We start from the raw sequence: 12,355 nt of genomic DNA, 5'->3' as shown, positions 1-12,355 counted from the left end.
TGGAGCAACAAAAACACATGACATTAAAACGGATAAAACTTTTAAGTATAAGATCTGATTTTGTGCAATCGTTGATGGAAAGAAATTGAATTTTCTGGTATGACGTAACTTGATATGAGCGAAAGGTGAGAGTAAAAATATATTTCGATCACGACATGTTTTAATTGATTGCGCTCATGAAATTATTACGTTCGTGGTTTCTTCGATGATTTCTGAGGACACACTTCTCAAACTACAATTCTGATGGAACATATACTTTTTCTACTGCAATACCTAATAATGTTCGCTATCACAAGTTCATTTCAATATATTCCATGATATTTAACAACTCCCAATTATTAATCATTTCTATTTTCTTTTTGTGTTTTATCATTTCAGTTCTGATTTTCTATTTTCAATATTCCAGTAATTTTTATTTATATTTTCCTCATACATTCCAAATCTGTTAACACATTCTAAGTGAAAAGAAGTCCCAACCAAATACAAGTAATATTAGATTTGGAATATGTCGCGAAATAATCAAACCTTCATCTTATGAAAGGTTTGAAGGAAGGAGTTCAGCTCTTCTGAAATATTCCGAAAATAATGTTTTTGATGATCTGAACATTTTGATGAATTGCTCATCATGAAACAATGTCAGAGGATCAAACTTGGTTTTAAAACGAAAATCTAGTGGTGCATTTTTGACGAGATTATCTGCAGCTTCCACATTTTGTCAATTGTCAATTGTTGCCCAACCATACAAACGTCAAAAACTACATGAAAGTTTTCTGTAGAGAAGGGAGGGTGAGTGTAGGTCCCCAGCACTTAGGCCACATGTGACCCATTATACATCCTCCCGAGGAGTTGTCCTCCTAGGTCATCGCCCATCTTGTCCTTTCCAGGAAGATAGACAGGTCACTGGGAGACATCTCCTTTATATCGGCAGATGTAGGCCAAGACTAGCTGAATAGCAGACACTCTCTTATTGACGATAACTCCGGACACTCGCATAGGACATGCCTGACAGTTTCATCTTCCTGTTCACACATCCTGCATAGAGGTGTGTCCACTAGCCACATATTATGGAGGTGTTTCCTCAGTTGACAGTGGCCAGTCAGAAATTCTACTGTTGAGCGTAGTTTTTTCCTGGTCATCGTCAGATATTACTTCGGCGCCAGCTTCCCAGAGTCGTCCAGGGTGATCCTGGTGAGATTGCATTCTTTGACTTCTTCCCATCTCTTCAGGGATTGAGCGTGGTTGTGACGTTTGGCTAGTTCCGCAACTGTCGAAGTCATCAGGCCGTAGGTGCCACTAGGTCCTAAAATTCTTAGTCCAGCCGCTTCCTTGGCTGAAGAATCGGCAATGTGATTATCTTTACTCCTGTCGTACCCTCTAATCCACCTCAGAATAATGTTATTATCTACCAAGCCTATGGCTGAATCTTGGTGGCACTCTAGTACTAGCCCGGAGGTAACACGTTGTCTGTTGGGCTGATAGGGCTTATCTGCTATCAGTGCAGATTGTTATGTTTTTGCCAGAAAATCCTATCCTGGTTATTTTTTTTGAGGCGATTGGGAACCAGCCAGTTCTGTTTGAACCACGATGGTATTTTTTCCCATTCCTCACTCAATCCTTAGAATTAGTGATCTGGAGTACTCTCCACATCATGAGTCTTCTTTGGTTTTGAGCCGTCTGCGTATTGCATTTGTAGCATCTGACTCGGTGTTCTGTTTTATTTGTATTTTGTAGGGTTTATTAAAAACAAACTCAGGTCCAATTGCATAACTCGTTGCTCGCAGCATAGGTTGCGAAGTGAGCGCTTCTCACCATAGGCTCAGCCCCAATTGACACATTCCTACTTCGAGGTTCACACCAGCCGTGCGCAATCGTAACATGATTAACGAAATCTCATTAACGTACAGGTCCAGAAGGGTCAGACCAGTAATTAATTCCATTGCCGCAGTTGATGTTGTTCCTATGATGTTTAAAGATGCCAATCGCTGTATTCGATATAATTTTTGGATGGCCGTTGCTTGTAGAACTTTCGGTCCCCATGCAATGGTTCCATGCGTTAACATAAGTCTTTTTAAAGCAGTGTAGATCCAGGTGACTACATGCGCATCCCACTGTCCTCCAACATTGCTCATAAGCCACATATATTATTTTTGCTCTACTCTGGAGGTGAGAGTTCCATGTTAGCTTCTTTTCGAGGATAGTACCAAGGCATTTCATCTCTTCACAGGAGTTTAGTTTGCTTTTGAAGATTTCGGGAGGTTTCAAGCCCGATAAACATCTTCTCCTGGTGAAAAGGACAATCTCAGTCTTTCTGAGATTGATCGACAGTGTCACCATGTTTCCATCCTGCGCTTTATCGCACAGTGTGTTCACAAATTTGCCAGTCTGCATAATAACTATGTCTTCTACATATGCAATTGTGTAGAATCCAGTATTGTTTAGGTGATTAATCAGGGTATCCAGAACTATGTTACAAAGAAGGGGTGATGAGACCTGTGGACATCCCCCATGACCAGTCCTCTCATTGTGATGTCTTGTACTTTGATAGTTATTGTTCTACTCGAGAGCATCTTGAGTATCCATTCTCCTACTACCAGAGGTACATTCCTTGAGTGTAGTTGTTATTGTTGGAAAGGGGAAAGGTTTTATCAAACGCTCCCTCGATATCTATGAATATTCCAGGGAGGATTCTTTGTTGTCCAATGATCTTTCGATTCTGTCAACCACATGGTGAATGGCCGAATCAGTGGACTTTCCCGTAGTATATGCATGCTGATTTGGATGAAGTGGGTTGTGAACTAGTACTTCATCTCTTATATACCGCCCACATAGCCATTCCATAGTTTTTAAAAAGAACGATGTGAGACTAATTGGTCGGAATGCTTGTGGTAATGTGTAGTCCATTCTACCTGGTTTGGATATAAATAATACTCGTACTTCTCTCCACTTACTGGGAATATACCTCAGAGCTAGAGAGGCTCTGAATATTTCAACCAGTGCAGCATAAGAATATCCAATCCCCATTGAAGTAGGGCTGGTCTTATACCGCCAGCTCCTGGTGACATGAAGGGGACATAGCCCGGTATAGCCGATCCCATCTTGTCCTCATCAATTAGTGCACTAGCAGATTGCCAGTCGTATTGTAAGGGTGTTGTTGGTACTTCCATCCAGTTTGTCGTTCCAGCAAAGACAGAACCTGAAAAGTGAGTTTCCATAAGAATCTCAGCACTCTCTTGGAGATAGGCGGCTTTAGCGCCATTTTTCCTCGTCAGGAGGCCGATACTCTTATGGTGGTCGTTTGGGAGTGCCTTCTGTAGCCTAGAAGCTGGTGGGAAGTCTTCGACTGCCTCACAACAGGCTCTCTAGGCTTCTCTTTATTTTTGTCAGCAGACTTTTTTGAGCTCTTTGAGGTTGGCTTGATATATACCCAGTCCTCTTCGAGTCTTATACGTTTTGCGTTGTTGAAGGTCGTTCTCGCTGTCTTTCTAAGACATGAAAGTTTTATTTTGATTATCATCAGTTTTAGTTGGTTTTCGGGTTTTTCCGTGGTCTTTGGTTATATCTCCAAACGTTTCGATTGCAACGGCAGTCATCTTCAGTGGTGTGGTCGAAGTACTCTTCTTGACATGTCAACTGTATCGTCATTCCTATATTTTTTTGAAAAGGATTCAAATTCTCAACGCAGGTTGGTATATTTGCGCCACTGACAACTGCAATAGTTGCGTTCTGTGATACAATTTTCAGGATTGTTTTAATTCGCAAATGTATATTCTTCCCATGCATTACATAGGTAAACGTTCCCATTACTCTGTGAATAATACCAATTTTTTTCCCATGGGTCCCATCAGTCCCAGTGTGTGGTGCTCCACATAAATACAATGGGTTTCGTATCGCCTTTCGATCTTTGTATGGCCAGCCTTACCAGATACACTTTCAAATTTATTATAATCAACGATGTACCTGACCTCAAAGAATATATTGACACTGATATGCAGAATGAGAACCATATGCCCAGCGATCGTTTCATCCTCTTGTTGTCGAAACTGGGTTTCGTCGGTAAAAATATTTTGTTGAGTAACATTGAAAGTTGTTCTCCACTGGTCCACTAATCACATGTTTGATCGTTTCTGTAACGGAGAAATCAATTAATTTGTTCCACATGTCAAGCACGTCACAAACGCAAAACACTCGTCATCTCTGCTTTTAATAGGTATCCATGATAATAATTATAGAAATGTCACAATGAATTTTATTCAATAAGCGTTTCGCTACGCGGTAGCACCATCAGTCGGACTGGTACATCATTTATGTAATAGTAGGTAGTTACAAAACTTGATTAGATAAACCATCAGTTCTGGTGAAACAGGTAACATGTTTATATTTTACTTCTCGTCCGATTGAACTATGTGCCATCCGAGCTGATAGAAATCGCATGTTGAGAGGTAAAATCTCGTTAATCCTTATATTGCACAAGTTTTAACTTCTGGGGGTTGTTGTTCGTAGGCTAACGGAAAATAGATTTCAACAGAAAACATATTTCCAATCAGATTAAGGCTTGTGAGTGATTCGCGTATTATTTCATTATCTAGAGAGGTGTCAACAGATTTAAAATCTGTGAGCCAGAAAATTTTAATAACTAATAAGATATCATTGATACATATTGCAAAACCAATACAGAAATAATCAGATGAGTTATTAAAAAAGGGAATATATGGAATAGAAAGAAAAAGGTATACGTCTTGGGACGCCGGCAGAAGTGATAACTCAAAACTGATCTAAGTTTAACTATTTAATATTGACATTGTTCATCTTGACAGAAGCTTAGGTTGTTACTTAAGTTTTATGTATATCAATATCATATATATACATATATATATATATATATATATATATATATATATATATGTATATATATATTATATATATATATATAGAGAGAGAGAGAGAGATTGCATCTAATGTGTATGATGCAAATCAAAAATGAAATATTTCGTGGACACAACACTCCAAAAAGGGAGGCAAACGTGTTTCTGGATATAGGCCTCATCAGCGCGGTGCAGCCAAGTGTAAAGATGGGCAACACTAGTTTGCCGAAAGCAGGAAACAACATACGCACGGAGTCAACAACAGGAGCCAATCGCACATTTGTGGTTCCAGTTAGAAGACCTAGAATTCCCAGGCTACATCTAACATGACCACGTAGGCAGCTATAGCTACCTGCGTGACATCCTGGTCCAGGATATAAATACATATAGATTTTGCATCGAGTTTGTATGATACTAATCAAAAATGAAACAATTCGTGGACACAACACTCCAAAAAGGGGTGTAGCCGGGAAATTCTAGGTCTTCTAACTGGAACCGCAAATGTGCGGTTGGCTCCTGTTGTTGACTGCGTGCGTATGTGTTGTTTCCTGCTTTCGGCAAACATGTGTTGCCAATTACCAGAAACACGTGTCCGCGGTTTGCCTCCTTTTTGAAGTATTGTGTTGTGTATATCTATATCTACATATGTATATATATATATATATATATATATATATATATATATATATATATCTATATATATATATATATATATATATATATATATATATATATATATATATATATATATATATATATATATATATATATACTCTTTTCACGATTGCTAAACTTTATATCATATTATATTATATTATGATTATGATGAACTGATATTCAAATAATTTCATGTGGAAAAACTATAAAACATTTCTGTAAATTGTCCTTTCATCAGGTGTTCAAAAAACTAGCTTCTTTCATCAATAAAATCTCAACAGTTTTTTCATAACTATCGGTAATCTCAAACAATAACTTTGGACGTCAACGGTGTTAATATCAGTTGATGAAAAGACTGTCAAACGGACAACTTCTCGATTCACATTGGTTGAAAGAGTCAATCAATCTGCGTGATACTCTTTCACAAAAACCTCATTATCTATAGAACAATTTCCCGTTTCATTATAACTAAGTAGCAAAGGTGGAAGACGTACAAACTAATCATTAATTATTCGACAATTAACCTCTCGCTTTGTGCAGCAAATACCAAACAATGTGATTTACGACCTAGTGAACTCAATGAACGGTATTGGCAATGAAGAGTCGACTGCAGTAACAGCTGAAAGATGAATGGGATCTTGACTATGAAAACTTCATAATAGTGTTGTTCAGTGTTGTTGAACTCTGATAATGGTGTGAGATTTCAGGTCGAAGTTGAAAGGTCCTCTATGATTTCAATATATACTAATCGCGGTTTAGATTTCATTACAAAAAAGTGAGATTAGCTGTTTTCTTTCATATGCGAAATGTGGAGCAGTTCTAGTAACGTAATTTTTTATTGACTGAATAAAATTTGAATCTGGAAAAGAACCTACCAGACCTCTAGATAATGAAAACGTTGTACATATGTATCAATGAAATTGTAGTGAAAAACGATTCTATCTATTCGAAAAACTTTGCTATCTATGATGTGTTCATTTATTGCCATGAAGGAATTATTCTGATAATGGGGAATGTTCCTCCTGAAGAAAATCAAGTAGTTTTCATAAAAGAGCTCTAAAACAACGCATTTTAAACTCATCATTTCAACCTTTTTCTTTAAGAAATTATTTAAATATTCAAAAAAGAGGAACGGAATAATGCATTAAGTATTTAAAGGGATTCGTTTTTATCTCACCATTTGGCAACATCGGTTATAGCTAATAAAGGACAATGAATCTATTACCTGTATGAGACAAACAAAGATGACACATTTCAGTGGCGCGCTGTTCTGTTTACTTATGTTCTGAGTTCCGAGACATTCTGTGACATATGACCTAACCTATCTTCCTCTATATAAATAAATAACAAAACAACTGTTTTTTATGTGGCTTGTGGAGGTGGTATTGAACTATAATTTATATTTTTCCTCAATTGTTGATTTGTAAAGATAATTTTCCTTTTTTAAAGTAGAATATCTAGGTACGTATAAATTATTTCGACTTGATATAGGCGCTGTTGCCAATATGTGAATTAGAAACAAATTCCTTTAAAAATTAAAACCCAACATTTGATGCATCAAGTTGAATACTTTTCGAAGTGAATTTGAAAAACTCATGAATTAAACTCAACTTCATTTTGTTCAAATATGCATTTGCTGTAATAACCCAAATTGAGAAACATTCCTCATTATATCTTTGATAGTTCAAGTACTTTCTTCCATTCAATTTTGGCAGTTGTACGATGGAAAATCTCGTAATTGTGTAATTGTTTTCACCCTGTCATCGGGATAAATGTTTCTCATAGTGTCTCGAACATGAAAATGAAAGTACTCTTTACAAATTGGACTCCAAACAGAAAAGACACCCTGTGTTAAAATTGTTGGATTGTTGGGAAAATATATTGACTATGAAGTCTCGAAACTCCAGATGGATCTCTCCAGTTTGGTTTGAAATAATATTTCTCAAAAATCTACCAAACCAACTATAGAACTGTAACAGTTACTCATATTTCGTGAGAAGTCAATCACTTTGGTTTGATTTTTACGAAAATTGTTCTTGATCTGATTTGACATAAAGAGTTCCTATCCAAAATGTACATAGAAACAAATGTTTCTGGGATATGATACTGTGTTGTAGTAGACCTCTATGGCATTCCATTTCATATTTATGGTGTTACTCAATATTGATATAGTAAAAATATAATGAAATGGGTTACACTGAACGTATCGTAATAGCTCAATAATCAACTGATTAAGTTTTGGAAGAGACAATGCCATTGAAATATTACAAAAAACTAAGATAAGTATGAGGAAAGGTAAGATGGTGGCGGGTTGGTAATCATTAGTTCACATTCAGTGAATCGATTCCAACAGTGGAATTTTTTGTTTCCTCTGCGTATCATCTGGACCTTACCAGGAATCCCATGTTGAGAGGTAATCTTCGGTTGTCGACAGCTGGTTGATGTAACAACACTTTTTCAACACTTTTTTAACACATTATTAACGATATTATTCAAAATAGAAAACTGAAAAACTTGTGTAACGAATGGTGACAAATTGTTTATTATAACCAGGTGCGGTAGCAGATCTGCCTATGAAATTATAGGCACTTCCATCTACACAAGCTACGGAGCAACATTCATTGAGAGTATATCATCAGTTCAAACTCTGCTGGGAATAGATTCAATCATCAACAATTGAACTCTGACAACCAATTTATTGGAGCTAGTAACTGATAATAACTAATAACTGTTGACAGCATCAACGAAAAAATGTGGCATTGAAAAGAATGCCGCACAGAGCTCAAACATACCTCATACTTGGTTATACTGCTGCTTGAAGCACCCTCCTTTGCGAAGGAATCGGTAGCCTCATTATTTTCCAGGCCAGTATGATCAGGAGTCCAGATCATAAAAAATTTGTTGAGTCTTCCTATTGAGAAGGGTCGTTGTTGGTAATTTGCTATCAATTCAGACGTTGGTCGGTAGGAACCAAGAGCTTCCAACGCCGCTTGACTGCCCGAGAATTTTTCATTGACTTGTGTATGAGGTTGGATTCTGCCAATCTCTCTGCACAAAATTCAATAGCAAAGAATTCCGCTTGAAATACAGTCGTATTGGTTCCTAGGCAGGTTGATATTTCTGTCCTGGGTCTGCGACTGAAAACATCTGCAACAGAACCTGAAAGTGGTTTTGATCCATCTGTGACCCAACAACTCTCTGCTCCTAATATTTCTTTCTTCCAGAGGATTCAGTCCTCTCTACTCGGGAACAGTACTGTATAAGGCAGTTCCTAGTTGACAGCTGGGAATATGATATCAGAGATAATTTTCAGAATGCTCTGATTTGCAGTGTCAATCACCACTATTGTACTCAGCATTAGATTGATTTGTGCAATTGGCGGTATGCACAAGTCCATCTAGTTTCTTTCTCCAGAAGAGTCGCGAAAGAGACAAACGTCTACGCCTAGGTCCCTCCCTTCAAAGGGTTTGTCAACGTCTAGTCTCTTTGTAGCCTTGAATTCGAGTCCCATTCGTTGATACCTCGTGTTAGCGCTCTCTGCCGGAATCTTTTAGGAATGGAGTTGAATGGTTTGTTCCAAAGTTGACGAGTTGAAGAGTCGCGAAAGAGACAAACGTCTACGCCTAGGTCCCTCCTTTGTCAACGTCTAGTCTCTTTGTAGCCTTGAATTGGATCCCATTCGTTGATACCTCGTGTTAGCGCTCTCTGCCGGTATCTTTTAGAAATGGAGTTGAATGGTTTGTTACAAAGTTAACGAGTTGAAGAGTCGCGAAAGAGACAAACGTCTACGCCTAGGTCCCTCCTTTGTCAACGTCTAGTCTCTTTGTAGCCTTGAATTCGAGTCCTATTCGTTGATACCTCGTGTTAGCGCTCTCTGTCGGTATCTTTTAGGAATGGAGTTGAATGGTTTGTTTCAAAGTTGACGAGTTGAATGTTTTTATTCAAAAATGAATTTACCATATTGATTCAATACATTTTTTGTTTTCAGGGAAGTGGAGGAAAAAGCGCCCCCTACTACATGGGATCTACTGCCAGCCTCCCGCGAGGTGCTACCCTCTTGCGGACCTATTCCCCGCTGTAGCGAGTCTTTCAGCGGATCGCATGAAACCCCTGCCGACGGGTATGCTGTCAAATCATAATTATTTCACTGGAGCATTTGAAGAGAATGAGGAATGTATGTAGGCTTGGTTGAATGGATTATTGCTTTCAGTGAAATGATAACAAGGCTGTTTTGTGGTTTGTTAAAAGTTAATGAAGACGGTTGTTTGATTTTGTTGTGTAACATAGATGAGTCGTATTTGGAAATGTATTTTACTATTTCGTGAAAAATTGCTGAAAACTATACTCTCCATTTTATTTTTTTTGTTTGAATAAATTCCATAAAGCTGAAATGTGCCAAGTCGCTTGAACACCTCCCGTGAAAGTATCTATAAAAGAGAGATGAATCTTCAACCTTTCCATAATATCAAGGTTGCAAGTGATATTTGTGTCTCCAATCAGGCGGATGGCTCTTTTCTAGATGGAATCCAGCAGCTCAGGGGCGAAGCTCCATACATGTGAACGATACTCCAAAGAAGGTCTTATCTGTGCTGTATAAAGTATCAAAAATTGCTGCAGTGTAGTTTGTTGGTTTGGAACAGGGTATCAAGCTTTTGAGAAGCAGCCTTAGCGATTCCAACGACATGATTGTTCCAAGACATATTGATGTGCATTTTAAGCCTCAACAAACTCATCGAAGTAGAACGCGGAGTTGATGAAGATGAAGTGAATCAATTCCTGAATCATTGCCATTCTTCAAGATGTGTTTCACTTTCAGGTCAAAATTCTCGAAAAATTGATTTATGAAAAGGCTGGAAAGAGATCTTTGTCATTGTTTACAGTTCTCATGGCACCCTTTCATTTCCAGAATTCCGGAAGCTGTCATTTTCTGATCTCAACCATTTCAGATAGCTTCCATTCATCCTATAGTCATTCTTCTGTTGAGCCACACTAGATTTTTCTGGTCTTGGAAACAGTGTGTGTTCTTTGAAACGAGTTTCAATGGCTTGCTCAGTCTTCAGCCCTCACAAATTATTTCATAAACCTTCGACTTTATATTTTCCAATATATTGTCTTCGGGGTTATCTTATATTTTTTCAATTGACCAAGAAGTTTTGAAGGTTACTTCCACGTTCAACTTTCCAAAAAACTGAAGATACGATCTAAGCCGTGAGTGAATCTTGATTCATACGGAAGTACAATGAACTTTGAATGCATGGCTTTTGGAAGCCGAAAATTTCCAAAGATTCGTCCAACATTTACGACTACTAATTGACCCGAACAATACTAAAATCGAGAATGAATGATTTCCTTGATAAGAATAACGTGATATCATTCCTGCAGTACGGGTTCTGAGAAAAAGTATCGACCAATGATGCAATTTCCAAAATTACCAGTGAGATATACAAGTTGATGGATGAAAGTAAACCAACCGCATGTGTGTTCCTGGATCTTGCAAAGGCTTTCGATACTGTCCAACAGCTGTTGGACTCCCTGCAAGATTCAGGAATAAGAGGTGTGGCAAATGAATTATTTTCAGATTATTTGAGTTGCCACAAACACTATGTAAAAATAGGAAATGGGATCAGCGAGTAGAAATGTACAAAATATGGAGTACCGCAAGGTACAGGTGCTAGGGTCACCACTTTTTTCATTATATATAAATAGTCTACTCACTATCCATGAAACTCTAGGTCAAATTGTGAGCTTCGCTGATGACACTGCCAGTCTATGTATTGCAGAAACCTGGGAGAGTCTGAAAATAAAAATGGAAAACGATGTGTTGAATATTATCAATTGGTTTGACCATAAGTTGCTTATCGTAAATTTTGACATAACTTTTTATATACCCTTTACGGGTTACAGAACTAACTTACCTAAGTTCAAGGAACTCACACTGGGAAAAACCAATCAACGAATTGCCATCAAACAAGCAGAGAAAGACCGATATCTAGGGATTACAATAGATTGTCATTCAAGATGGAATCATCATATCGATGAAGTAACTAAAAGTTTAAGACCATTGTTATATAGATTCAAATGCTTCAATAGAATATTAGATACTCGTTCCCTCAAAACTGTATATTATGCTCTTGTGGAGTCATGACTGCGATATGGTATCCTCAGCTGGGGTGGTGTACTTAATACCCATTCTCAAAAACTTGAGATAGTACAGAAAAAAAATTTGAAAATAATTTACCAAAAAAATATACGTATCCGTCAAAAAAGGTTTTTGAGGATTCAGCGTCAGAAAGTTATATTTACACGAGATAGCAAATTTCATAAGTAAAAATAAATACACCCTTCAACATAGCATAGTTATATCTCAAGAAACAAAGCAAAAATGTTGGTACACATACAGAAAACAAAAAAATCGGTGGGACAACGTTGTTTCAGTTTTTAGCAAATGAATTCTATAACTTTCTAGACGATATGCATAAAAATAAGCTAATGAAAGTCAACTCGATACCACTAATAATAATCTCCCCAATGTAGATCATGAAATCATATTAAATATAATTGATATCAATTAACTTATCCAAATTTCCCTACTTTCATCGCTATAGAAATGAACTGAATTTTTTATTCTCCTCTCATTGTCATTTACTTTTTCTCAGGTCCAGAATATTGTAAATATTGTTAATACTGACACTGAAATACTGTTCGAAGATTATTTGGTAACACAATAAGTGAATAATTCCCATGCACAACCTTAGGGTTTCAATGGGTTCTTTCGATGTTCATTACCCATATCTAGGACATTCCATTTAATTGATTGTTTTTCTGTTTTTGTATTC

General features: G+C 37.3%; 1 protein-coding gene across 1 annotated transcript in view; it reads left to right on the top strand.

The window, feature by feature from the left end:
* Window positions 1–12,355, top strand: part of LOC111508778 (coiled-coil domain-containing protein AGAP005037) — a 407,581-nt gene that overhangs the window by 329,180 nt on the left and 66,046 nt on the right. The window contains 2 exon segments of the mRNA XM_074169367.1: window positions 9,508–9,586; window positions 9,589–9,639. Coding sequence (XP_074025468.1) covers window positions 9,508–9,586; window positions 9,589–9,639 — 130 coding nt within the window.

This window comes from Leptinotarsa decemlineata, unplaced genomic scaffold, assembly GCF_025532065.1.
Source record: "Leptinotarsa decemlineata unplaced genomic scaffold, Ldec_3_MD MMD2_P_RNA_scaffold_5, whole genome shotgun sequence".
Lineage (NCBI taxonomy): Eukaryota > Metazoa > Arthropoda > Insecta > Coleoptera > Chrysomelidae > Leptinotarsa > Leptinotarsa decemlineata.
This window is presented reverse-complemented; position numbering and strand designations above follow the sequence as displayed.